Source organism: Haplochromis burtoni, unplaced genomic scaffold (assembly GCF_018398535.1).
Source record: "Haplochromis burtoni strain Fernald_Lab_line unplaced genomic scaffold, NCSU_Asbu1 Contig_517, whole genome shotgun sequence".
Classification (NCBI taxonomy): domain Eukaryota; kingdom Metazoa; phylum Chordata; class Actinopteri; order Cichliformes; family Cichlidae; genus Haplochromis; species Haplochromis burtoni.
In genome coordinates this window covers 357,937-384,118 of record NW_024582878.1, presented here as the reverse complement: position 1 = coordinate 384,118, position 26,182 = coordinate 357,937, and the positions used below count along the sequence as shown (strand labels likewise).

The 26,182-nt window shown below is 40.0% G+C and overlaps 1 protein-coding gene across 1 annotated transcript; it reads left to right on the top strand.

Moving 5' to 3' along the window:
- Nucleotides 1-24,634, top strand: mapk8ip1a (mitogen-activated protein kinase 8 interacting protein 1a). Its single transcript, XM_005948121.3, has 12 exons — nt 1-480; nt 6,412-6,484; nt 9,247-9,813; nt 11,253-11,801; nt 12,981-13,211; nt 13,653-13,728; nt 13,822-13,988; nt 14,076-14,179; nt 16,950-17,060; nt 20,587-20,657; nt 20,826-20,924; nt 22,029-24,634. Exons 1-12 carry the CDS (start codon nt 409-411, stop codon nt 22,099-22,101), a joined length of 2,193 nt encoding a protein of 730 aa, XP_005948183.1. The 5' UTR covers nt 1-408; the 3' UTR covers nt 22,102-24,634.
- Nucleotides 24,635-26,182: the final 1,548 nt, after the last annotated feature.

Genomic DNA, 26,182 nt, shown 5'->3' with positions numbered 1-26,182 from the left:
TTTTCCTCCTCCTCTTTCAGCCCTCATTCACTCCATCACTACCCAACACCACCCACTTCTCTTTCTCCTTCTGTCTCCTCTCGTCTCCATTTCCACATCATCAGGAAGATAACTGTGGTGATGATGATGATGATTATGGTAGTCTGACGCTGTGGATGCTGAATGATAACGCAAGAAAGGACTGAAAGAGATGTGCCCTGAGGCTGAGCTCAGCGCTGATCGATGCTGAGAAGACAAAAGGAAAATAACGGAAAGAGAGGGAGGTAGAGGTGGTTGGAGGGTGGGGTGGGGGGGGGGGGGGTCTGTCTGAGCAGCAGTGCGAACATTGGCTTAATAAAAGAGAAGAGGAGGGGGAGGGAGGGAGAAAGGAAGCTGTCATTTGTCAAGGGGGGATCCGTCTATGCTGTCATGGACAAATATCGACCAAAGAGACCAACTACCTTGGCCCTGTTCCCACAGCTGCCACAAGCCGGCACCCAGGTAGGAGGCCTGTTTTTAAAAGGAGCTGTGGGATGCTGTGGAAAGTGTGTGTCATGGTTGGATTGTGTATTTGGAATGAGACATCTGAGCATCCAGCTGAATAACCGTATTTCTGTGCATTTCCGGGGAGGATCCAGTCCTGAGGATGAGACAGCAGTGGCTTGTTGTGTATCTGTGTATATTTTGTGTTTATGCGTGTGCTGGCACATAGTCAAATGCTGTAGATTCCTGTTTATTGATTGTTATTGTTTTTTTCACAAATTCTCCACACATGCTTTTATTTAGAGAGGCGGTCCTGATAAATCAGTCTGTATCATGGCAGCTGAACGGCTAAGGGTTGGGTTAGCTGGGGGATTTGCTCAAGGACACTTGGAAAAGCAGTTTTTTTGTTGTTGTTTTTTACCATCCTATTAAATATATACTTAATATAGGTATACTGCACTGCCTTGCCAACCTCGAATACCTTAACTAACTTCTGGACATTTGATTAAAATTACACCAGAATAATCTAGTCTATAGGATGGTAGCTAACACCCCTTCAGTGTTATCCCTTCTTTCTGTCATTGCATCTTCCTTAGCTTTGTTGAGTTACTTATGAGTCAACACATTCATATAGGTTATTTAAATTATACATATTTAATGTCATGTACAATCAAGTAAATTTACAGGGGCTGCTTTCTCACTCTCCTTCTGTTTTTCTGAGCAAACTCTTTACAGTAGTGACCTGAGATTTTACACAATTCCTTTTGAAAAACATACCTTTACCTTCTCAGGTAAATCTGAAATGGTCTGGTGGAAAGTATTTAATAAATTGGTATAAAGTAATTCTTATGTGCTTATGTTGCCTTTAAATTGCATGCTTTCAGAAGTTATTAAACTATAGATAAGTATATTTTGCTTGTAAACACTAACTTTCAGACAGCTTGTCTATTTGTAAGGTTTCAAATTGTAAAATAAAACAGTTAAAAGCTAAATCAAGCTAAAACCACCTAACTAACATTTAACTAGTATGCTTTTTGTGTGTTCAACTAATACATTTTTACATTTTGCATTATTTTTTACATCTCCTGTGGGCTCACCACCCACAGAATGTGCCGTAAGTGTCCAGTGCCAGTGAGTATGTCAGCAGTCAAAAATGGAGGCCCTGGCAGTCCAATTCCTGACTACTAAAACTAGCTCTTGGTACATGAAACATCAGCTCTTTGGTGGAAAAGAAGCCCCAGCTAGTGCCCGACGTTGAGGAGATGGACTAGATAAAATAGGATTTACCTCAATGCATGGCATAAGCTCTGGAACCAGTCTTGCTGAGAGGAACTGAACTCTGTTGCAATCTGGAGTTACGCTCAGTGAATGGTGGTATGAAGGGGTAAGACAGGCAAGACAAGTTCTAGAAATTCTGTATATAAAAACTGTAAAAAGAATTAGTGAAAAGGGCAGCCCTGGTGGAGTCCAACAGCCATCTGAAAGAAGTTCAACATGCTGCCAGCATTAGGACCAAACCTCTCGTTATGATTATACAGGGACTGAATTGCCTCATCCAGTGCTCCACGACCAGGATGAAAACTGCATTGTTCATCCTGAATCTAAGGTTCAACTAAAAAAAAAGGACCCTCCTCTATAGTACCCTTGCCTAGAGTGCTGTGACAAAGTGTTTGCCCCCCCTTTCCAATTTTTGTGTGTGTTTGTCACACTCAAATGTTTTGGAGCATTAAACAAATTTAAATATTAGACAAAGATAACACAAGCAAACAAAAAATGCAGTTTCTAAATGAAGGTCTTCGCTATTAAGGGGAAAAAAAAATCCAAACCTATATGTGTGAAAAATGTTTTGGAAGGTGTGCGTCCCATTACATCTGCCATACAAATAACATAGCATTTCAGAAAAGGAACATGATACCAACAGTAAAATGTGGTGGTAGTGTGATGGTCTGGGGCTGTTTTGCTGCCTCAGGACCTGGAAGACCTGCTGTGGTAAATGGAACCAGGAATTCTGCTGTCTGCCAAAACATCCTGAAGAAGAATGTCCGGCCATCTGTTCTTGGCCTCAAGCTGAAGCGCACTTGGGTCCTGCAGCAGGACAATGATCCAAAACACACCAGAAAGTCAAACTCTGAATGGCTTAAGACAAACAAAATGAAGACTTTGGAGTTGCCTAGCCAAAGTTCTGACCTGAATCCGATTGAGATGCTGTGGGATGACCTTAAATAGGCAAGTTCATACTCGAAAACCCTCCGGTGTGGCTGAATTACAACAATTCTGCAAAGACACATGGGTTAAAATTCCTCCACAGTCCGGTAAAAGACTGATTGCTAGTTTTTGCAAATGCTTGATTGCAGTTGTTGCCACTAAGGGTTGTCCAACCAGTTATTAAGTTTAGGGGGCAATCCCTTTTTCACACAAAGCCATGTAGGTTTGGATTTTTTTACCCCCTAATCACAAACACCTTCATTTTAAAAATACATTTTGTGTTTACTTGTGTCATTTTTGTCTAATATTTGAAATTTCTTTCATGATCTGAAACATTTAAATGTGACAAACATACAAAAGAAATGGGAAATCAGGAAAAGGGGCAAACATTGTTTTCACACCACTATAAATTTTCCCAGTGAACCACAAAGAACCACCATCCCAGTCTGCCAGTCCAGAGGCACTTCCCCAGACCTCCACACAATGTTGCAGAGATGTGTCAGCCAGGACAGCCCTACAATATCCAGGAACTCCAAGAACGCTCTGCGAATCTCATCTACTCTAGGGGCCCTGCAGCTGAGCAGTTGTCTAAGTAAATGAGTGACCTAACAGCTAGTGGTACAACAGTCATTCCTCTCACCCCCAGAGTTCGCCTCTATCACAGAAGATGTGACTGAGGGATTTAAGAGATCTGTGAAGCTGTTCCTTCCACTGCCTGACTATAGTCTCAGTTGAGGTCAGCAGAGTCCCACTACGGCTGTGTGCAGTATGAGTGGAGCACTGCTTCCCCCTCCATTCACCTGATGGTTTGCCAGAATTGCTTTGAGGCTGACCAAAAGTATTTTTCCATGGTCTCACTGAACTCCTCCCACAACCAGTTTTTGCATCAGCCACTGACAGAGCCACACTTTGCTTGGCCTGCAAAATGTAGAAATATTTGATGGTGCAGTTTCTACATGTTATGATTTTCCAGACCTTTGCTTCAAGAAAATTTCTCTAACTGGATCCCGTTATATTTTTTCTATATCTCTGCTGTAGATCGATGCTATTGATCAAAAACAAAACATAAACATTTGAGCTGCCAAATACACATTCTCCTTTCTACTGCATGTTTGCACATAGCAGTAGAAAGGAACATCCATACATGTTTGCATACATGATTCTATGTTTGTTCATCGGCAGTATTCTGCAGGTTATCAAATCATGACAGAGGAGGGGATGTCTGGGTGGACGCCCTTAGTCAGAAGTGTCTCTCTGCTCTTTGCAGATGATGTGGTTCTGTTTGCGTCATCAGGAGGTGACCTGATGACAAAGACAGAAAATGTTATGGATTAACATTGTTAATGTTAGGGTCATTTGTGTCACTTTGTGTCACTTAGTGGTTATTGAGTATCTGTGGTTGTCTTTTAATATCCATGGTCATTTTTTTCTATTTTGGGAATTATTTTCGGTGTCTGTCATTATCTTACATGATTGTGGTTGTTTTGTATCTCTTTTTGTTTGGTACCTCACTGACAGGGTAGTGTATTTCAATGCTATACATGAAAATAACATGTATATAATGTATATTGTAGTCTGGTACAATGCCCTTAAAGTATATTCTTCACTAGACTTTGTATATGTTATTGATAAAGGGTTTCCAGTGTAGGTTTGTAAGCTCCTCAGTCTGAAACAGCAAAATCTTTGAAACAGCAAAATCTTGAGTCTCTAAAGCCGTTTTGTGCTGTTTTGTTATTAATGTGCTGAGAACATTCTCTGAGTATATTCTGCACCACAAATGCACAAGAATAAAAAACACCTCTTGTCCCAACTATATTAAATATGAATGATATAGATTCTCTATGGACAGAATATATTACATGTGCAAATGTCAGGGTTCTGGGTCTTTGTCCCAGCCTTTTCAGTTTAATTAGAATTTAATTCTTTCTTTATATTGTAATGATTTAAGTTTCATACAATTTACACTTGAGGTTAGTCCTTTTCATCTCTCTGAGTTTATTGTAATTTCTGGTTGTCTATTAGGCACCCTTTGTGCCTTTGCCCTCGTCCTCTGTGTTTCTTAGTCATGTCGCTGTGTTTTGTCGCCTGAGTCTGTCTTGTTCACATGTCTGTTTCTTCCCTGTGTTTTCGTTTGTTTCTCAGTGTGTTTCCTGTCTTATTTTTGACAGTTTCTCGTCCTGTGTTCAGTGTGTTTGGTTTTGCCTCCCCTGTCATGTCACGTCTAATTTATTTCTGCTGTGTTCTCATGCGTTTCCACTTCCCTTGTCACCTTTCAGTATATATATTGTCTCCGTCTTATTCAGCCCTTTGTCAGAAAATCTGTTAATCCTCTTTTTCATCTTCATGTTTCCAAGTCATCGAGGTCTCACTTTTTTCCCCTCTTATGTTGAACCCCCCTACTTTTTTGTTCAGTTTGAAAATTTAGTAGTTGTATCTTGTACTGCCAGGATTTTGTACCTGGGTTTAAATTGAGTCACGGTCATTTTCATAGACATATAGAGGTGCTCATTGTTGATCCTTGAACATTATTTAGTTTTGATTTTGTTCATTGGGCCTCACAGTTGTGTGTGGACCCAAACAATGTCAAGATCAGACCTAAGAAATCTGTCCCAGGAACCATTTGAGGCCAGGAAGTGGAAGAATCTGTTCTTTCAGGGCCACGTCTGCTTGGAGATAAACCAAATGCATCTGGAAAGGCCCAGCACTTACTCATGCATTTTTGCTTTCCACTTTTTTTTTTTTTTTTAAAGAGTTTTTAAACAATTTTGTCCTTATTTTATTCTCACTTTCTCCATCTTACCTGTCTTTTTCTCAGCTTTCTCTGGTGGAGTCATCTGTATCTCTCCCTTTTTTCTACATGTATCACTATCTTTCTTTTACTCTTCTACCATTTTTTCATGTGTAACTTGCCTATCATCTGTCTGCATTGATTGGCTTAGTGGTGTCTTGTGGGCTTGCTTAACTCACATCCAGTTGGTCTGTGCATTCCCTTATCCACTAAACCACTACCATAAAGACTACAAAAGCACCACCAGTTAAAATAGATGCACCTCGTCAGGTTTTAAATCATAACCTTCAGTTTTTGGCTCTAGATCCAAGTCCATATGTGACATATGCCCAGACCCAGACCACAGTCTGCCTGTTGGTGACCTCTGATCCAGGGACTCCACTGTGTTATTTGCAGTGCGTACTGCCTGGAATGCACAGACTTGATTAGCTCAGTGATGTCTTGTGGGATTGCTTAACTCACGTCCACTTAGACCATTCATTGACGACCAGTTAAAATTGAAGCTTCACGTCGGCTTTTAAATAATAACCTCCTGTTTTGGCTGTGGCTCCAGGTCCATATGGGTCTGAATACAGGTCCACCTGTTGGTGACCTCTGGTGTATATTATAAAAAATAAAGACAACTTAGGAGTGTGGATCAGAGGTTACCCTGATTACCCTCTCAAGGTGACCTGGCATTGCTCTGTCCTCTGGACCAGATCCGAAGCACCTTTGAGTGTGAGGTCATTTAGAGGGCTGGTCAGTGAGGGATTGGCATACCTTTTCGTGATGATGCCACACACTTCCTCATCAGTCCTCCTACCTCTTCCTGGCATTGCTGTCATTAGAGACTTTGGGCCTAGTTATGTACCTAATGTGATAGAAATAAGATTTCACACTTTTTGTGTTAGTAATCCAGTCATTTGTTGTTGTTGGTCTTATTCTTATTGCTGCTCTGTTTCATACTTTCTTTTCAGGACTCCATCAACAACAATTCTTTAGGCAAGGCCAGCTGGAAAGACTCCCACTCTTCCTCCCCACATATCACGGGTACGAAAACTCAACACAGGTTCAAAATACAAACTTATAGTAGTTCTTAAGATCCCTCAGATTATTACAGTATAATGCAAAATAGTGTATTTGATGATTTAGAACAGAGCAGAATAAATCACACAGTGTTCTCATATACAAATCTTAAACCGTAACTAATATAGAGTTCGTGGGGCAGATAGCTTTTTACAACTAGTGGGTGACTGCAATATTTTACTTTCATTTGGCTATTTCTAGGTTTAGGGCAGGGCATAGGTCAGCAAACTTTATTTTATTTCTTTTTTTTCTAATTCGCTATCTAATTCGAACCCAGGAAGCAGACTGTGGGTGGTTTCGTGCTTAGTTTGTCTTTTTACAGTTAATACAGAGAATTCCAGAGATTGAGCAGCTGGCCGTTAGCATGTGATTAATCAACCACTAGCAGTGATGTCTGTGAAAATCTAGTTGGAGGAGGCCTGTGAAAGGCTGAGGGGCTGCTTCGAGACCACAGACTGGGATGTACTCTGCAGTCCACATGGGGAAGACACTGATGGTCTGACGCAGCGCATCACGGATTACATCAGTTTCTGTGTGGAGAGCACAGTACCCTCCAAGAAAATATGGGAGGTTTCCAACAATAAACCATAGGTGACCCCTGAGCTACAAGCCTTGCTAAATGAGAAGAAGATGCCTTTTAGCTCAGGGGACAAAGACAATCTCGAGCGAATCCAAAAGGAACTAAAATGCAAATTAGGCAGGACAAGAACAGCTACAGGAGGAAACTGGAACAGCAACTGGAGCAAAACAACAATAGGGAGACAGGGCTGAAGAAAGTTTTAGGTCATAGAAATAATGGGGGTACTACACAGGACAATGGCAGTAAGGAGTGAACAGATTATTATTTCAACAGGTTATCAAAGAAGCTTTGAAAGAAAAGTGACTGGCATTCTCAAAAGAGTGACCTTTATCCTTTAGATGGAGATGTAAAGTTGAGTCTTGTCCTGTCGAGGTAGCGCTTCAACATTGTCATCCCTTATATAGCAGGTTTATCAGAGACAGATGCCAATGCTGACATTTTGGACAGAGGAGACAGATGGTTTGAAAGAGGAGTGAAAGAAGCCATCTATGTCCACTGTGAACAGCCATCTTTGAACAGAGGAGGTGGTTTATGAAACCAACTATCAGCCACCTACAATGCAGTTTTGAGATCCCTTCCCAGGCACCTGATCGCCGACTAACATTTTGAGTTAGGTGATCTCAATGGGTGTGGTAAGGTCTCACAATGGTTTCACCTGAAACCTCTGCATATAATGACTAACACCCTTTTTCTCACCTCGGCTCATGCAAAGAGGCACATGATCAACAGTAGGTCAGCAACCCTGCTAAGGGACAGATCCCACTAGGGTTTTAATACCTGGGCTGAAGAAGCTTCTAGGATGAGAGATGAACCATCTTCAAGAAAATTAAAGAAGTCCAGTTGCTTTTCTTTCCAAGCTCCTTAGATTACCATGACCTGGATGAGTGAGAACCTACAAAGACATATTCATCAGGTTTGATTCAGACCATAGTCCTCCCCCACATCACCCTAGGCTGCCAGACACTATCCCCAGATTTGATAAACTGTAAATTTAAAGCTTGCATGTAAGTCCTCATGTGTTTAAATCAAATATTGGGTCTGTACATGTGACACTGTTTTTCATATGGTGAAACATGTTGCTAAACAAACTAAGGCAGACTAACTGTGTTATTTAAAGACTGCAAGAAAATACACTGCAGGTTAGTGCAGGATAAACGGGTTAGTCTGTCATGGATTTGAAGTAAACAACAGTGTGTGACTGGTGCACAGTGGCTGTGGTGCTCGTGGTCTGCTAGATCAAGATTAGCAGAGATGAATATGACTCTTAGCTAATGATGCTTAGATCTAGAAAAAAGACAGCATCAACAGTGTACTGTCAGTGCAGAGGATAGAAATCAGCCAGGACAACTCGTGGAACACCTGCTTAGATCTTGTTGAATTCAGTTGTGCAAATCTACAAAGAGCAGGGAACCTCAGAGAGCCAGTCGCCCAAATCAACTGATCACAGCCTGCACACAAAGATCTATTGGAGCTCTCAATAGAAGTTACTGTGACTTCACCTGTGATTTTTCCCCCCCACACTGAGTCACTACAACTGATTTTAGGGCTCCCCCACCTGCTAGATCACACTTTAACCCCTGACTGTACACATTTTCCTGTTTAGAGGCAAAGTCAAGCTAAGTACAATTAGAATTAAAAATTGGACTAAATTATATATTCTCATATACTAATTTTATTTTATTATTACATTATGTACAAAGCTTTGCACTAAATATAGAAGTCTAAAAGCTTTAAAAAATAGTAAAAGTAGAAAACTGATAGTTAAGGTAAAATTTTGTGTAAGGTCAGACTCAAGCTGCAGATCAATCATACCAGTAAGCAACTAATGGCATAATAAGTCTGTTCATGCGCTGTTAAAGTCTCTGTTTTCCTGAGTTCTTTTTTTTCTTGTTTTTTCTTTGGAATCCGCGGCTGTCATCCTTTTGTCTAATGTAACAGTGGAATTATTTGTGTGGCAAGCAATGATGACGTAACAGAACAACAACTCCTTCAGTCAGGAAATCATCATGTGTGTTTTTTCTTCTGCTGTTGCTGTAACAGGATTAACAGCTTACCATAGGCTACTTTGAATATCCCTCTGCATACCGTATATCTGATTGCCTAATACATAATCTGCTGCTTTTGTTGTTTGTGTGTATGTATTAAGGGGATCTCGCTCCACTAGATGTCCAACCAAAAGCTGAGGACAAAGTCCAGCACAGCACTCAGCGCCGGCCAGCACCCAAACCTCCAACAGCCAATGTATCCAACAGCAGAGCCAATGGTCAGGCTGCTGCCACTGGCTCAGACACACGAGCTCGACCACGGGAACAATCAATGCCTGGAGCTATGCATACACAGTCTTCCCGCACACTAAGGAACCAGAGGAGAGCAGGAAGTGGAGGAGGAAGAGGGGGAGGAAAAGGAGCAACAGTGATGAGAGACAGGGGCCTGGGCGACCTCAGAGGAAAAGATGGAGTGATAGATAGAAGAGGAGGACGACCGTGTGAAGAGTCAAAAGCAAAAGACAAGAATGGACATCAGAGGCCAAGGGAAGAAAACGGACTGAAAGGCCGAGCAGCTGATGGGAGAGGAAAAGGAGGCACTAAAGGAGGCAACAGAGGAAGCGCCTTAAAGTCGAATAAAACTCTGTCTAATAAGGAAGTCTATCTGCCTGCTATGGTGGTGCCGCGCACACCCATAGTACAGAGAAACCTGGAGACAACACACCAAGGTATTGAACCAAGGTTCACACCAATTTTTTTTTAATAATCATTTCCTGTTTGGCAGTTTTAGCAAACAGGATCATGGTTTCGTCTGTGAAACACATTATGCTCTCTGCAGGCTCCTCTTTTTATTTATTTTTACATTGATTTTATTTTATTATTGACCTTAATGTCTGCGTGGATATTGGACAGGGGGTGAAGACCAGGTTGGTAAAAGGAGAAGAAGTTGGAGGAACAGAAAAAGAAAAGTGACAGAAAGAAAGAAAGAGAGAAACATATCTGGAAATGAGAGTGAGAAAATCTCTTAACGGACCATCACTATCAGGAGGAATGTTATTATTAGCATTGAAAACTAAAGTCAGAGAGACGTCTGTGTTGAGATAGATATCTTTTTTTAATTTCTTTAAGTCATTACATTTGAAATGAGCTACTTATATTTCTGAAATCAATTAAAAAATATCAAGTAATTAAAAATACATTACTAGAGTCGACTAATGAAGGATTTCTGTGCCTGATATTGCTTTTGAGCCAAAGCTATTAAAAAAAAATCTGAGATCCAGGGTTACGCTTGATTTAAAATCTTGCATTAAATATATGTTATAGTCATGGTATACCCTTAAACCCTACAAATGCACCTTTTAATAAAGTTAAGTATAGTACAGCATAGACTCTACTGAGGTCCAGCGCAGTACTAGAAATGTAGTTTCCTAGAAATTTCTCCTTTTTTTTCCCTCTCTTTTTTTGTTTCTTATGTAGCCCCCAATGGTCACCCCTATGAAAAAATTCTGAAAAAACTCACCCTGCATAAGAAACTACTTTAGAGCACAGAAAATATTTGCAGGTTTAATAACTGTTGCAGTGAACAGGAAGCCTATAGTTGTGTTGTGCGAGGCGGCACCAGAATGCTAATATCAACCTGCTAACCTACATTTTGAAAGCTTCCTAGAAATTTCTAAAGGCAAATAGTCCACACAATTTTATTTATATTGGTTGGTTCACCTGTATTAATTAGACTAAACCCCCACTTTACTAATTAGAATTGTTTTAGTATTAGCAGTTGCCAGCTTTCACCATTCATATCTCACTGAGCTCAGGCAAATGTTCCATTTATAACTACAGGTAGAGATATAAATGGGCTATCTATAAATAATTCCCCGTGTTTGTGCAGTGCACTACAATATTTGATGTTTGAAAATTATTCCCCTGGGATTTGATAAATACCCAAGTATTCTGTGGGACTATTGTAAATTCTATTACCTAAACCTGCAAACGTATTCTGGAACCTTTGTTAACCAATTGTTAGAATTCCCTTGATATCAGCTATAAAGAATATTGCAAAATAAAACGATCTTAGAGTATAACCATATGTGTGAAGTTCATCTGTGTTATCTAAAATTTTACAAACTGGAAACATTTGACAATGATGGTCCGTGTTTTGTATTCTTAGACCAGAACCATGACAGGACCCAGGACAACCCCTCTGTCCTCTCCCGGTCCAGCAGTGAGGGAGGGTCCAACAGGATGTCCCTTAGCTCAGACACAGAAGGACCCCCATCAGGGCCTCTGCATCCCTCTCTGACCTACCGAACTAACCCTGACATCAGTGAAGAAGAGGGGGAGGGAGTTCCAACTCCATGCCTAAACTTACAGAATGATCTAACGTGCTGTCCCACAGGTAACAGCAAAACGGACTGTACCACTGAAACAGGGGTAGACCCCAAAAAAGAAAAGGATGACAATATCATGGCCTCTGTGGCTAATCAGACTGTACCAATCCGTGAAACTTTAACAGGGTTAAATTATGACTCTGTTAAATATACTCTGGTGGTGGATGAACATGCTCAACTGGAGCTGGTGAACCTCAAGTACTGCTTGAATGGTTACAACGAGCACAATGATGACAGTGATGCAGAAACGGTCTATCAGTCAGCCAATGAGGATGAAGACCCACAGTATGTGGAGGAGAAGAAGAAAAATGAGGAAGCAAAAAAGAAAGGTAAATACTTCTGCTAATTTTTAACATGCCCCTTGCACATTTCTGCTTTTAGAAAAGAAATAAGCATATTTTATGGCTACAAAGTGTAGTAAGGTATATCTAAGGCCTACAATCTCACATAACATTATATATGAGTAATAGCAACTCCCATTTCTTCCGGGATTAAAACAATTTTTCCCTTTTAAAAAAATATAGGGAGGAAAACAGGAAGACCAATTTGCCACCATAAGGTAGCTGCTGATCTGGCAGAAAGTAAAGGTCTGAGCTTAAATACTGCCACTGCTGCTGATGACCTGGTTGCAGCAGATGGTGGTCTTGGGGCTCGAGTTGCTGGTTGAGTCTGGTTGAGTCTCTCTCTATCAATTTGTCTGAGGATGAAAACCAGAACTTAAACATTGCTCGTACCTCAGGGGTACAATAAGTCTCCCAGACTTGGGAGATGAACTGACGCCCCTTGTCAGCCACGACTTGTACTGTGATCCCGGGTAACATGAAAACATGGGCAACAAGCAGTTTGGCCATCTCAGGTGGACAGTTCAGAGGGCAAGGAATTGAAAGGACGACTGTCTTACTGTTTGAGGCAGGTAAACTGATGAGTTTAATGTGTGACGATGGCACAGTCATAGGGTCTGTGCGGGGGCAGACATAGAGCCTTGTCTTTGCTAAACATTTCTTGTAGGTCACGGTATTCCTCCAGCGGATCTGATAGATTAAGAGGAGGTGTGTGTACTGAACCTGGGCTGGTGGGTCCACAGGGTTTTGGAAAGTCTAGAAAACTATTTCTGAAGATTTTGCTTAAGAGCGTTAAGATTGTGTTGATGAATAAAGATGGTCATATCAAATACGGACTTGAAAGCTTGTTATAATTATACAAACTCTCTTTTACCTTTTGCACACACTTCAGTAAATCACTGCACCTATGTCCGATTTTAATAGCAAAGACTTTTGAGCAGAGATAAGTATCTTCTAAATATCAACAAACATTGAAAGCATGCCATGCTCTTATTGAATTATAGAAACAAGTAGATAACTTAGTACAAAACCTCGTGTAACACCACTGACCAGATTAAATTATGACAATTTAAAAAGAGAGAATACTGGCGAAGTTGAAATCAAATCTACACCACCTGCTTGTTCCTCTCTGCTCTCAGTATAACCTGTCTTTTCTACTGCTCCAAGAGAGGAGGGAAGTGGCAGAAAAAAGAAGAAATGAGGAAGACGTGAAGAAGAGGAGGGAGGAGGAGGTGAAGAGGAGCAGGGAAGTCATGCCAAGATCCTGCAAGCTGTCCAAGGTAACATCATCCACAACGTCAGAGGAAGAAGAGTCGAATGGTGGAAGAGCTTGTGCTCCCATAAGCAGAAAGTTCCTCAACCTGTTTGCCAAGAACGACAGCCAGAACAGTGCCACAGGTGTGTATTTCCAAACATTTTTTCATACACATCAATACGTGCCATTGCCAAAAGATTTGCTGTGTTTCCCAGAATAGTAAGAAGGAGATTCCAGAAGACAAGTAGTTACTTTAGGGGAAGGTCTTTAACCCATCAGAAAGGCTGGAGCAGCAAGAGCAATGATATGCTGCAGTATTGCTGCAGTATTGACAAGTATTTTGGTTTAATTTAAGCCTTCCAATACTACATTATTAGAAAATGATGCAGGGCAGCCATAATTTTATGTAAAAAATGAAGCTTTTCTAAATAAATGTCAGTGGATGCTTTTTTTTTGTTTGTTTGTTTTATTTTGATTCATTGCTTTTCTTTTCTTTCCTTGTTTCCCATTAGATGTTGAGGATGGCAAATATACAAACTTTAAGTAGCTGATTGTGAGTATAATGCCAGTGATGTGTTGTTCAGGTGCTGGCTCGTTTGGTGTGTTCTCCTGTGTTCTGGATGGAGTGGAGAGGCAACAGAGTCACAGAGCTGTCTACAGGTCAGCACACATGAACTTACACAAATTAACTGTGCCATGTGCAAAGAGTCACATGAATCTGAAATCCTGTACTTTTTCTCTCTATGGTTTTAGGTTTGTTCCTCGTCATGCAGATGAGCTGGACCTTGAAGCAGATGACCCTATCTTAATGTTGAACCAGTCTAAGGACCTGTGGTGTCAGGGTTACAACATGAGGACTGGGGCTATAGGCATTTTTCCCGCCTTCTATGCTGTCAGGGTGCCCAAAGAAATTGAGCAAGGTGCGTTGCAGCACACTGGATTGTGTAAAGAGAATTTCATCAGCTGCAACGATGATTAAAAGCATGTTTTCTTCTTTCTTCTTGCAGTTCAAAAAGATGGTTGGATTGAGAAGTTCCTGGTGCAATATCTGGGTTCCGTTCCGGTTCCCATCTACACAGGCAAAGATGTGCTGTGTGCTGCAATGCAGAAGGTACAAAAATAAACTGTTTAATTAAAGCTCACAGCTGAAGTATGGACTAAACAAATTCATTAACATAAATTATCAAAATCCCCCAAGAATCAGATAAAATATTTTTTTAAATAAAAAACAAATGAGATAAAGGCAGCTCTTCACACTGATACAGAAAAGGGAAGTTTTAAGCCTAATCTTAAAAGTAGAGATAGTGTCTGTCTCCCAAATCCAAACTGGAAGCTGTTTCGCCAAAGGAGGGGACTGAAAACCGAAGGCTTTGCCTCCAGTTCTACTTTTAAATACCCAAGAAACCACAAGTAGGGCTGCAGTCTGAGAGCAAAGTGGGTGATGCAGTACTATGAGATCTTTCCGATAAGATGGGGCCTGATTATTAAAGACCTTGTATGTGATGAGAAAGATTTTAAATTCAATTCTGGATTTGGAATGGAAGAAAGCAGTCCTACATATTTGTTTAATATGTGCTTTGAAGGACATATCCTGGTCAAAAATGACTCCAAGGTTCCTCACAGTGTTACTGGAGGCCAAGGTAATGTTATCCAGAGTAAGAACCTGGTTAGACACCATATTTCTAAGATTTTTAGAGCTGAGTTCAGTTTTATCTGAATTTAGAACCAATGTCAAATTATGACTTTTTAAGTAACAGTTAAGTAACTGGCAGCTCGAAGGCCTGTGGTACATAGACGATTAATAGAGATGGGTTAATCATATTTAAGATTGAAGCATTAATTAATGGCAGAACTTGCGCATTTGAAAGTAATACAAGAGAGTCAAATACTTCTGATTTGAGGCTTTTTTTAAAGGAGTTACAGTGGTATTGTTGTAAGTTAAATGTTATTAGGAAATGATCCAACAAAAGAGAGTTTTCAGGAAACACTGTTAAATGTAAATGTTAAATGATCCATTTCAACTAACATCATCCTGCTGTAACCAGGTTTCTGTAAGTCAGAGTAAATCAGTGTGTTGATTAGTAATTAATTCATGAAGTAACAGGGACCTGTTAAAGAGACCCAATGTTTAATAATCCATTTTTGACTGCTTTACTCTATGGTGCAGTTGTGGATACTATATTGTTCTTTCGTTGTTTTATTATGTTTAAATTGTTTTTTACTCATTTTTTGGTCGGTTTTTTAGTGGTCTGGGAGACACAGTTTCTAAGGGAACGGGGCCTTGAGTGAATAAAAGGAGGAAAAAAACTGCGGATAGGCGTGTAAGACTGTAACTTTGCTTCCTGGTTCCAACTCAGGACAGTCATGATTTGGGGGGGGGGGTTAATTTGGTCAGATTACTAGAAATGAGAGCTGCTCCATCCAACTTTGGATGGAGCAGCTCTCCTAACAAGACCAGGTTTTGCCCAGAGAGCTCATATGTGGTGTTGGTATGTGCTGTTCTAAATTTCATTTAAAACTTGGGAGGGGCGTGGTGTCAACAACCAGATAGCAGCTTGTGTCAGCACGGCCCCTCCCGAGAACCCTCAATGTCTACATAAAATTGAGAGGTGGGCACCGGCACCAGAGGTGAGGTTGAATAAACAGAGTGCCAAGGGCCTATACGTATGTGTCGTGACAATGTAAATAATTTGAGTGTCTAAGTTGTGGAATAAAATTGAGGCACAGGTGGCCAGGAGGGGACGGAGGAGGAATGCCTCCCCTGCACCTCAGTGACGCACCTGTACCTCAAGGCCCTGCATGTGTGGTGGTGTGATGGAGCGAAAGGGGGGAGGCAACTGGGCATTTGAATGAAAGGATTGGCTAGGGGCAGCTCCCCCGCTGACCTCCATGGGCACGCCCGTCCCCCTGAATCCACCAAGGGCAGGGGCCCTGGGTCCATTCACACCAGGGCTCACAGCAGCAGCACCTCCAAGCCCCACAGAGCATTGGGCAGCATTACGTGCATTTTCCATATTTATGTCTTCATTACTGACTTTCATTCAATATATTGAAAGTTTAGTCCAGTTTCAGTCAGTGTGTTCACAGTACTGTGCAAAGGTTTTCAGAAGGTGTGAAAAAATGCTGTAAACAAAAAGTGCTTTCAGAAATATAAATGATTGTTTACTGGCCCCATTCTGCAGCAGGACAATGACCCCAAACATACAGCCAAAGTCATTAAGAACTAGCTTCAGCGTAACAAAGAACAAGAAGTACTGGAAGTGATGGTATGGCCCCCACAGAGCCCTAATCTCAGCATCATCGAGTGTTGTACATGAAGAGACAGGAAGATGTGAGGATGCCTACATCCACAGAAGATCTGTGGTTAGTTCCCCGAGATGTTTGGGACAACCTACCAGCCAAGTTCCTTCAAAAACTGATGCTATTTTAAAGGCAAAGGGTGGTCACACCAAATATTGATTTGATTAAGATTTCTCTTTTGTTCATTTGCTGCATTTTGTTGATTGATGAAAATAAATGGTTAACACTTCCATTTTTGAAAGCATTCTTTGTTTACAGCATTTTTTTCTCACCTGCCTAAAACCTTTGCACAGTACTGTATACTGTTTGATACTTTTTATTTGTTTATCACAGTTTCTCTTTCTTTCTTTTTTTGTACATAAAATAAAAGTTCAATTGAATGGGGTTGCATATAATTCTATTGTGCTTTTGGCATAATGACAATAAAGATTTTGATTCTGAAAAAAGCTTTTGAAGAGATGGTTAAAGAACATTTTCCCGATGCCACTTTCATACTTGATTCATGCGGGATTAGTCCTGTTAGACTCAAAGCAAATCTCGCCTGGCATGATTACTAACTAACTGTGTGTTTGTGTTAACAGGTAGCATACAACAGGCGGTCAGCGGGTCAGCCTCCATCAGCCTGTGCGCTGGAAGTCAGTGTGAAAGGGGTGAAGATGAGTGTCCAGGATCAGTGCCACTCCGCTCACAGGGTACAGCACTATTCTCTCTCTTCACACTTTTCTTTACTCACAGAATAAAAATGGAACCCTGATTTATAGAAGGAATTTTTAAAAATGTATGTATTTTACAATAAAGTAGTATTTGTTTAAACAGAGAGCACATTTGAATATTAGACTACTGTTAAAATGGTGCTAAAACCATTAAAACAAATAGTGTTTAATATGTACAATAAACAAAAATAATAAACAATAATATACCAATGTTAAATCTCGCGACACCGTACGTGACTTAATCTCGCCTGCTTTGGATCGTGGTTTAAGGAAGGCATCCATCTCAGTCAAGTCGAGCAGCCGCCTCTACTTTTTTTCCAACATGCTCTTGAACACCCTTGAACGGCTAAAGAATTGGTGCAGCATTTCATGATGAGAAGGAAATCCGCATTATTTCTCCAGAATCCAAGGTTTGACTAACGGACCGCTCATTCAATAAATTTCAGTTTTTTTTTATTAGCAAATCACAACAGTATTCATTAAAAGTTCCTTTACATTTTAAGGTAAAAATCCTACAATAATAAAGAGAAAACCCCAACAATCAGACAGCCCCTTATAAACAAGCACTTGGCAACAGTGGGAAGAAACCTCCAGCAGATCCAGGCTCAGGGAAGGGAGCCATCTGCCATGACCTGTTGGGGTCGAGGGGAGGAAGACAGGAAAGCTTAGACCTTCCTAAAGAGGCTGAGTGGTGTAATCCTATAGTTGGAATAGACGCGTCAGTCCCCCGTCTTGATGATGGGAATTATGAACCCAGTCTTCCAATCCAGAGGCACAACCCCACATCTTGAATGAACATTGCAGAGGCTTGTCAAGCAAAACATCTCTACAGCATCCAGGGTTTTTAGGAACTCAGGGTGAATCTCATCCACCCCTCTGGCCTCTACCAGACTCCTCTACATGCCTTTCGTAAAATAAGAGTCTGGAAACAAGGATTAAGAAGATCCTCAAAGTATTTCTTCTTATACATTTTCTATTCAGCAGCTTTATTTAGCATTTTCTATTCACGTTTCCCATTTTGCTTTATATGTATTTCCATTTTCCATCCTAATATTTGGTCTCTACAGAGCCCCTCTGATGACATGGTCCAAAAAATAAATAAATTGTGGCCACAAAATACTACTTCGTGGGCACGAAATGGGTATAACGTGCCCACAAAATACTTATTTGTGGCCACGAAATACTATTTTGAGGGCACGAAATAGGTATAACATGCTCACGAAATGCTAATTTGTGGGCACGAAACACTTGACCGATAACCGTGATCCTTCCCAGACCCTTGCAGTTGGTTGACAATAAAATCTATCCCGGCGTCCAGGTCGTACTTACATCTGTAAAGCAACTGGGCTCTCAATAATAATATTTGCTACATAACTTTTGCACTGTCCACTTCCTGCTGTGACAAAACAAATTTCCCACGTGTGGGACTAATAAAGGTTATCTTATCTTATCTTATCTCATCGTATCTCATCTTATCTTAATATCCTGTTTAAATGTCTCTCCGTAATAATGGTTCCTTGCATTGCCAGGCTTTTCAAAATGCATTTGTAGCTCATTCCCAGCCTAAAATAAAAGTCAATCATACTGTCTCTGTCCATGGTGTATAGGTTTAGCCTACTCTTATGCTTATGTCTCTACGCAGCTGTCCAGGAATTGTATCAATATGATGTGCGCACGTTATCTATTTCGTTGCCACAAATGCGTAATTCGTGGGCACGTTATACTATTTCAAGGGCACGAAGTAGTATTTTGTGGCCACGATTTATTTAGTTTTTGGACCATGTCATCAGAGGGGCTCCGTAGGTCTCATATCTCTACTTGGATAAATAATTAAAACAAGGATGGATTTTCCTCCTGGGATTTTTTGTTCACCATTTCACATATGCCATTTTAATTTTTAAAATTCCCATCTTCATTAATTTATTTATTTTTTATTAATTTTTATTGAAAATAATTTTTTTCTGTTGTTTTAGTCTTCAGAAAAGAAACTGTTTTCATCCACATTTATATGCTGTTTCTGTTTTCTGTGTGTGGTTTGTGGCTTAGCATAGGAGGGGTGGAGCAGTGAGTTCAGGGTGTGGTGTGTCAGAGGTTGACCCACACAGCTGTTCTCCATTACAGGGTCATTCCTTCCCTATTTCAGGAGGATGCTGAAATATTTCCTATTTCAGGAAAAGGCAGTTAAAAAGCTGCGCGAACAAAGTGTGTCAAAAACCCTTATCAATAAAACACCTCTCAACGTGCAACACCCTGTGGGTGGGTCCTCATTGTGGTCACACTGTGATACTATGTCAATTGAATACATTGAGATGGGTTTAATTTCTAAATACAACAAACCCAATATTAAATATTGCATTTTCTTGTGTACTTACAACCTAACATAACCTAACATATTCACATGGTTCATGATTTAAAGCTTGTCATCTTCTAATCAGAGGCCTCCAGCCCATTTGTCAAAGTGTCATTAGGCAAGCTACAAATCCTCAAATTGCTCAGAATGAAGGCACAAATAGAAGCAATGTATTAATGGCTGAATGTGGTTGCATTCTTAGTTAGAAAAGTCCTGCATAAGTTCAAATTTAAGAAGTTATATTCACTATCCATCCATCCATCTTCTTCTGCTTTATCCGGGCCGGGTCACGGGGGCAGCAGCCTAAGCAGAGAAGCCCAGACCGCCCTCAGGCGTTCCCAGGCCAGCCAAGAGATATAATCTCTCCAGCATGTCCTGGGTCTGCCCCGGGGCCTCCTCCCAGTGGGACATGCCAGGAACACCTCGCCCAGGAGGCATCCTTGTCAGATGCCCGAACCACCTCAACTGTCTCCTTTCGATGTGGAGGAGCAGCGGCTCTACTCTGAGCCCCTCCCAGATGGCTGAACTTCTCACCCTATCCCTAAGGGAGAGGCCAGCCACCCTTCGGAGGAAGCTCATTTTTGCCGCTTGTATCTCCGATCTTGTTCTTTCGGTCACTACCCACAGCTCGTGACCATAGTTGAGGGTAGGGACGTAGATCGACCGGTAAATTGAGAGCTTCGCTTTTACGCTCTGCTCTCTCTTCAGCACGACGGACCGGTGCAGCACCAATCCGTCTGTTGATCTCCCGCTCCCTTCTCGCTTCACTCGCGAACAAGACCCCGAGATACTTGAACTCCTCCACTTGGGGCAGGAACTCATCCCCGACCCGGAGTGGGCAAACAACTGTCAGTGGCATCATAGCCCCTCTAGGTAGAAGATAATCAACTCTTAGTGATGTACTCATAAAGTTATCTTAAATATAATTGTTGGCTGCTACCCCGTGACTTTGCTATGGGACTTTAGTTCCAATAGATCTACTGGTAGTTGATTTCTCCAGTTGTAAGTTACCATTTAACAACATTTTCTAATGTTATTCACTGTAATGAATTAATTTAAATTCTAGCTTAACAAAAGTTTCTAACTATGATGTTAATTTAGAGTAATATTCCAGAATTACATGTTTACATGGCTCTTTGTCTTTGTTGTCATCAGGGGGACCAGTGCTTCCATTTCTTCCAGTTGAAAAATATTTCATTCTGTGGTTGTCATCCAAAATACAGCAGGTGAGTCAAATGCTTTAGATGGCTTGTATTACAATTCCCTCACCTCGTGAGAGATTAGTTAACTTTTATGAACATGAATCTTTTCTGTGTGCTGCTTGCTCTGTTGTTTTTCGTCCTGCAACAGGCTCAATTGAACCTTTGGAAATAATTGTTTTATTTGCACTGCAGGTACTTTGGCTTCATCACCAAGCACCCTGACCAGCAGCGCTTTGCTTGTCATGTCCTGATGTCACAAACAACTTTACATCCTTTAGCAGAATCTGTCGGGTAAGTCCTACTCTACTGTGTTCTGCTCTGCATTTAATTCAATTATATTTAAGATTCAATGCATATGACTGTCCTATCTATGGAGAGGGATTATTACTTCTGTAGACACTAGTTTATAGTGTGTTACGATTTCTATCAGGGTTTCAAACTCTGACAGATGAAAGCTCTGAGAAAGTAGTGTCTTTTTAATTGTTTTATGGGGGGAAAAACACATCACCGAGGTTAAGTACAATTCACTATGGTCACTATGGTGTCCAGTAAGTAACAAGGCTGATGTTGGGAGGCTTTTATTAGCTACAGTTTTGTTTTCATCCTTAACAAAACAACATGGAGATATAACCTGTTTCCAAAAAAGATGTTAGGCTGTGTAAAAGATAAATAAGAAAAAATATAATTACATTTTTTTATTAAAAGAACAGTGGAATATTTTCCAATGTTACATTACAACCTTATCAACAACAAAAGTGCTGGAAGCCCAGGAGGCCAGTTGTAGTTTTAAAAGCTAAATGTTTTCATGCTAGATATGAGATTTTAAATACCCAATTAATACAGCATTTATACAGCAGCATTTCTGGATTCCTTTTATGTCTCGTTATTTCTTTGCCATGTAGAGTTTTAACTTGCATTAGTGGCTGATGGGAATGGTCTTCATTGGCACGATTTTCATGAATTGGCCTGCGAAATGATTTCTACAACAGAACTGTTAAATGCAGAAACCTGCGGGCCTTGACTACTTGGTTAGGTTCAGGAAATAAAAACATTAGACAATAAAAGGTTTATAAAAGGATCGTGTTTTGGGTTCAAATATAACAGCTGCCATGTCATTCAAAGAGCTTTTTTCTCGATGAGTTCCCTTTGAGGATTCTCAGCAGCACATTCACACACATAAACACTCTTCTGTTGAAATATATTAGGTTTAAAGCTGATTTTAAAACAATTTTTGTTTATGTACACAAAATAAGTACAATAGGGTCTTTCACATTTTGCCATAACACTGGCTGGACCATTAGAACAAGTCAGTCTGGCTTGTAGCTTGTAAATCAACCATTTCCAGTGACCTGGTCTGCTTGGTTATGGAATCTTTTGTGTTATTTTTCCCAACAGGAGGGCATTCCAGCAGTATTACAAGGAGCACGTCGGCTACTCCTGTCCCACTGAAGACATCTTCATTGAATAATGCCTCCTGTCCATCCATTCTATGAATTTAATATTCACTATGTGCATGTAAGCCTGGTCTTATATACCACCAACTGGATTACCAATATATCTTCTTTGCATGGTGGGTTATTTCTTTTCTAAGCTGCATCCACTAATACAGCAAGCTTCTCCTTCTTTTGGCCATATCACAATATGAATAATTCTATGGATTGATAGGGACACGTGGGATTTTTCACGCCACAGAAAGTTACCAATAGTTAAACAGAGATATTGAATATTAATGCATTTTATTTGCAAAAATTATCTTAATTAACTATGCATGGATATTGCATATATACAGACTACCTTCAGAGCTACTCTAGCCCACAAAGCCAAATCTCAGCAACTACAAATGTTGTTAGAAAAAATCTGAATCATCTTTCTGATATTAGCAATTACCATACAAACAATCTGGCACCATAGAAACATGTCAATATCTGTCAATGATTGTAAGCAATCTAATGAGACAATGTTTAAATAACAGTGTTAGTCATTGAATCACATAACATTATAGGAGCTCAAATAAAACACATGAGTAAAATCTCATAAGATTTAAAGTAGTGGTCCTAAAAACTAGCTGGAAGTGCAGCTTCTGATTTTATTTGATTAAACAACCTTTGAAGTACATATTTAAATGTTCAGAGATACATATATTTAACTTTAGCTCATAAGTCCTGGGCAACAAAGCTTTAAGCAGAATAAAAATTAAATTATATAACTTAAATATTTGTTAGATTGTTTAAGAGCCTTAAAACTTAAGAGCCAGGTCGCTGTGGTTCAGGTAGGAGAGCAGGTGTCGACCAATTTGGTTGGTAGATTGAGCCCTGGCTCCTCCAGTCCACATGTCAAAGTATCCTTGGACGAGACACTCAACCCCAAGTTGCCCCTGATGCATCTAGAAGCACTAGATAAAAGTGGTGTGAATGTGTGATTGGGTGAAAAAGACTTGTGGTAGAAAGTCCTTTGAGTGCTCATATTGAGTAGAAAAGAGCTATATAAGTACCAGTCCATTTAACATTTAAGTGCTGTTTGCATAGGTAATCATGTATGACTTTTTAGGGTTAGTATGGAGTTCAATGAAAACAAAAATTTTAAATAAATTCTTCCTGAATTTGCAAAGAGTGCGCAAAAGAAAATAATCACTTTGATGATTGAGCAAACAACCACAAATAACATCACCCGAAAGAGACTTCAAATAGTCACAAAACAACTACCAAGAGATGCAAGACGCAGGTGAGAGAACGTTTAAGTGTATTTAGGGGCTCATAGCCTCAGGATGCATCTATGGTCACCAGCCATTAGGATTCATGATCATTTGTTTAAACTCACATGGCAGTCTGTCCAGTATTTGTATAGTCTATGAAACTGATGGGTGACACTACATAGTTCAACAAATGGAAAAACAAAAAAATCTGGTTCTTCTAGTTAAACAAATCTAGAGATGTTACTGCTTTTCTCTTTTAGAGTGGGGGAAAAATTATCTGATGCCCTGCTGAATTTGTAAAGTTTACTCACTTATAAAGAAATGAACACTCTCAAATGTTTATGGTAGTTTCATTTTAATGGAGAAAGAATGACACACAAAAATCCAGAATAAAAACATAAAAGTTCGAAATGTATTTGGACGCCATTGAGTGAAATATGTATTGGATTTCCAAGCCGTTTTCTAGTTACCTGAAATGATGGATATTGGGAATGTCATTACTCCAGAGTTGAGTGCATTCTTATAGTAAAGTCAGAAACACAAGGAAAAACTTTTTTTGTCTAAGGACGGTTGAGCCATTCATGTATCATTACCAATACAATACAGTACTTTCTTTGCACTTTACAACCCGACTGCTGCAACACTGGCTGCACGGATTAAAGATTTTACAGTTTTTCTAATGTTTGATGTTCACTGCCATCATCTTGGACTGTTAACTTGGGGTTAATTCCACAAATTCAGCTTCTGACTTGTGGACATGAAAAACTGCATGTATAAAGGCTAATTTACACTGCCTGTAGCCCTGCTCTCAAAAACTGACATAGATGTAACTCTGTATGTGTGGCTGGTTTTAAGAAAGAAATGCTTAAAGTTCAAGTTTTTAGAATATATGTAGCGCCATCTTGTATCAGTTACAGAACATTACATCATCGGGTTGGTTGGAGTCAACAGACATTGCATTAGTTTATGTTAGCTAACTAGTAACACAACCAATAACCCAGGGAAAAATAAGGACTGTAAAACTTTTGTGCTGCTTTTCCTCACCAGGCCTGAACTGTGCAGTCAGCTGTTAAAACAGTTTCTCACAAGGTGTGATCAGCACTATTTTATGTAATAATATTCTCTTTTCCCAAGCATATCCAAACTGGGTTTTTTTGTCACACCACAAACATAACTATGTTTTTTACCAAAACACGATTGAAAATCTTAACGTCCATCAGCATGTCCATAGGAAAAAAAATTTTAAATCTCCACTAGTGCTGTCAGCGTTAATCTCATTAAAATGACGTTAATGCCATAACCGCATTAACGCGGCAAATCTCCGTTAGCGAGTAAGCGCGGGTCGCCCCGTGCGTGGGGCTGCACGGCATCAACGCATTAGCACGGTTAGTTCGTTAACGCATTAGCGCTGTGCAACCCCACACACAAGGCGATCCGCGCTTACTGGCTAACGGCAATTTGCCACATTAGTGCGGTTATGGTGTTAACGTCATTCTAACGAGGTTAACGCTGACAGCACTAATCTCCACATTACGCTCCCCCTCACTAACGTTTGGGCTTCACTTTTCTCCAGTTCAGTTCAGTTCATTTTTATTTCAAACATATACATTCACCAACATTTCATAAAATCTTTCCATGCAGTTGTTTGAAAAGGCAGAAGTATATACTTATTTAGCCCGACCCCCTCAGGTTTACATCCTCATCATCTAAATTTGAACAACAAAAACGTATACAATGCCTTCAACTTAGAACATAACATCACAAAACAATATTTTCTCATGCTCAACTAAAACTATATTTAGATTTGTTAATTTGCAGAAAAAAATAAACATCACTTTGACTGCTGTCTTGGGTTAATTGCATTTTCTTCATTCTTATACTTATTTAAAATTTCTTTTTTGAGTTTTATTTTAAACTGGTTTATATCACATTCTTCACTTCTAATATTTGTCCATCACACACATCGACACATTTTTCCTGCAGTTCATGGGATTCCCAATCGTGCTTTGGTAAGAAACGTAATTGTGCTTGTGGTGTGATTCGCATGTAGTAATCTGTTATGCTGTAAACTGTCTGGATGTGCTTGGAAAAAAGAGAGACTCTTTTATTGCATAAAATAGTGCCGATCGCATCAGCTGATTGCGCGATTCTGTACAGCCAGAGGAGGAAAAATCTGAGTTTCTTACTCCAGCTTGTCAGTCCAGTGAATCATCTGTCGCCTGACTCAAAAACAGACTCTCCTCCACACTGTCCTCATTCAAGAAGTGCTTTGCAAACCCGAACGTTACGCCTTACAGTTCTATTTTCCTGTTTTAGTGTAGCTAGCCAAACATCGAAGAGCCAGGTACTACTAAAGAGACAGACAGTGAAAGTGGACAGTATATGCTTATATAGCAGAAAAGTGTTTTTAGTGCATTTATTATCCCCTCAGTTATTGGTTGTGTTACTAGTTAGTTAACATAAACTAATGTAATGTCTATTGACTCCAACCAACCGATGATGTCTTGTTCTGTAATGGCACAAATAGCACTAAAAATGTTCTTTAAACGTTAACGCTGAGCACTATTTCTTCAATAAATAACTCCAGATACACAGACAGAGTTACATCTATGTCAGTTTTTTGAGTTCTGGGCTCGATGGTGTAAATTAGCCTTTATACATGTAGTGTTTCATGTCCACTTTAAACTAAAATGCACTTTTAGTACTTTGTAGACAGTGTTGGTCAAGTTACTTGAAAAAAGTAATCAGTAACTAATTACTGATTACTTCCCCAAAAAAGTAATCCCGTTACTTTACTGATTACTTATTTTCAAAAGTAATTAATTACTTAGTTACTTAGTTACTTTTTAAAAACACA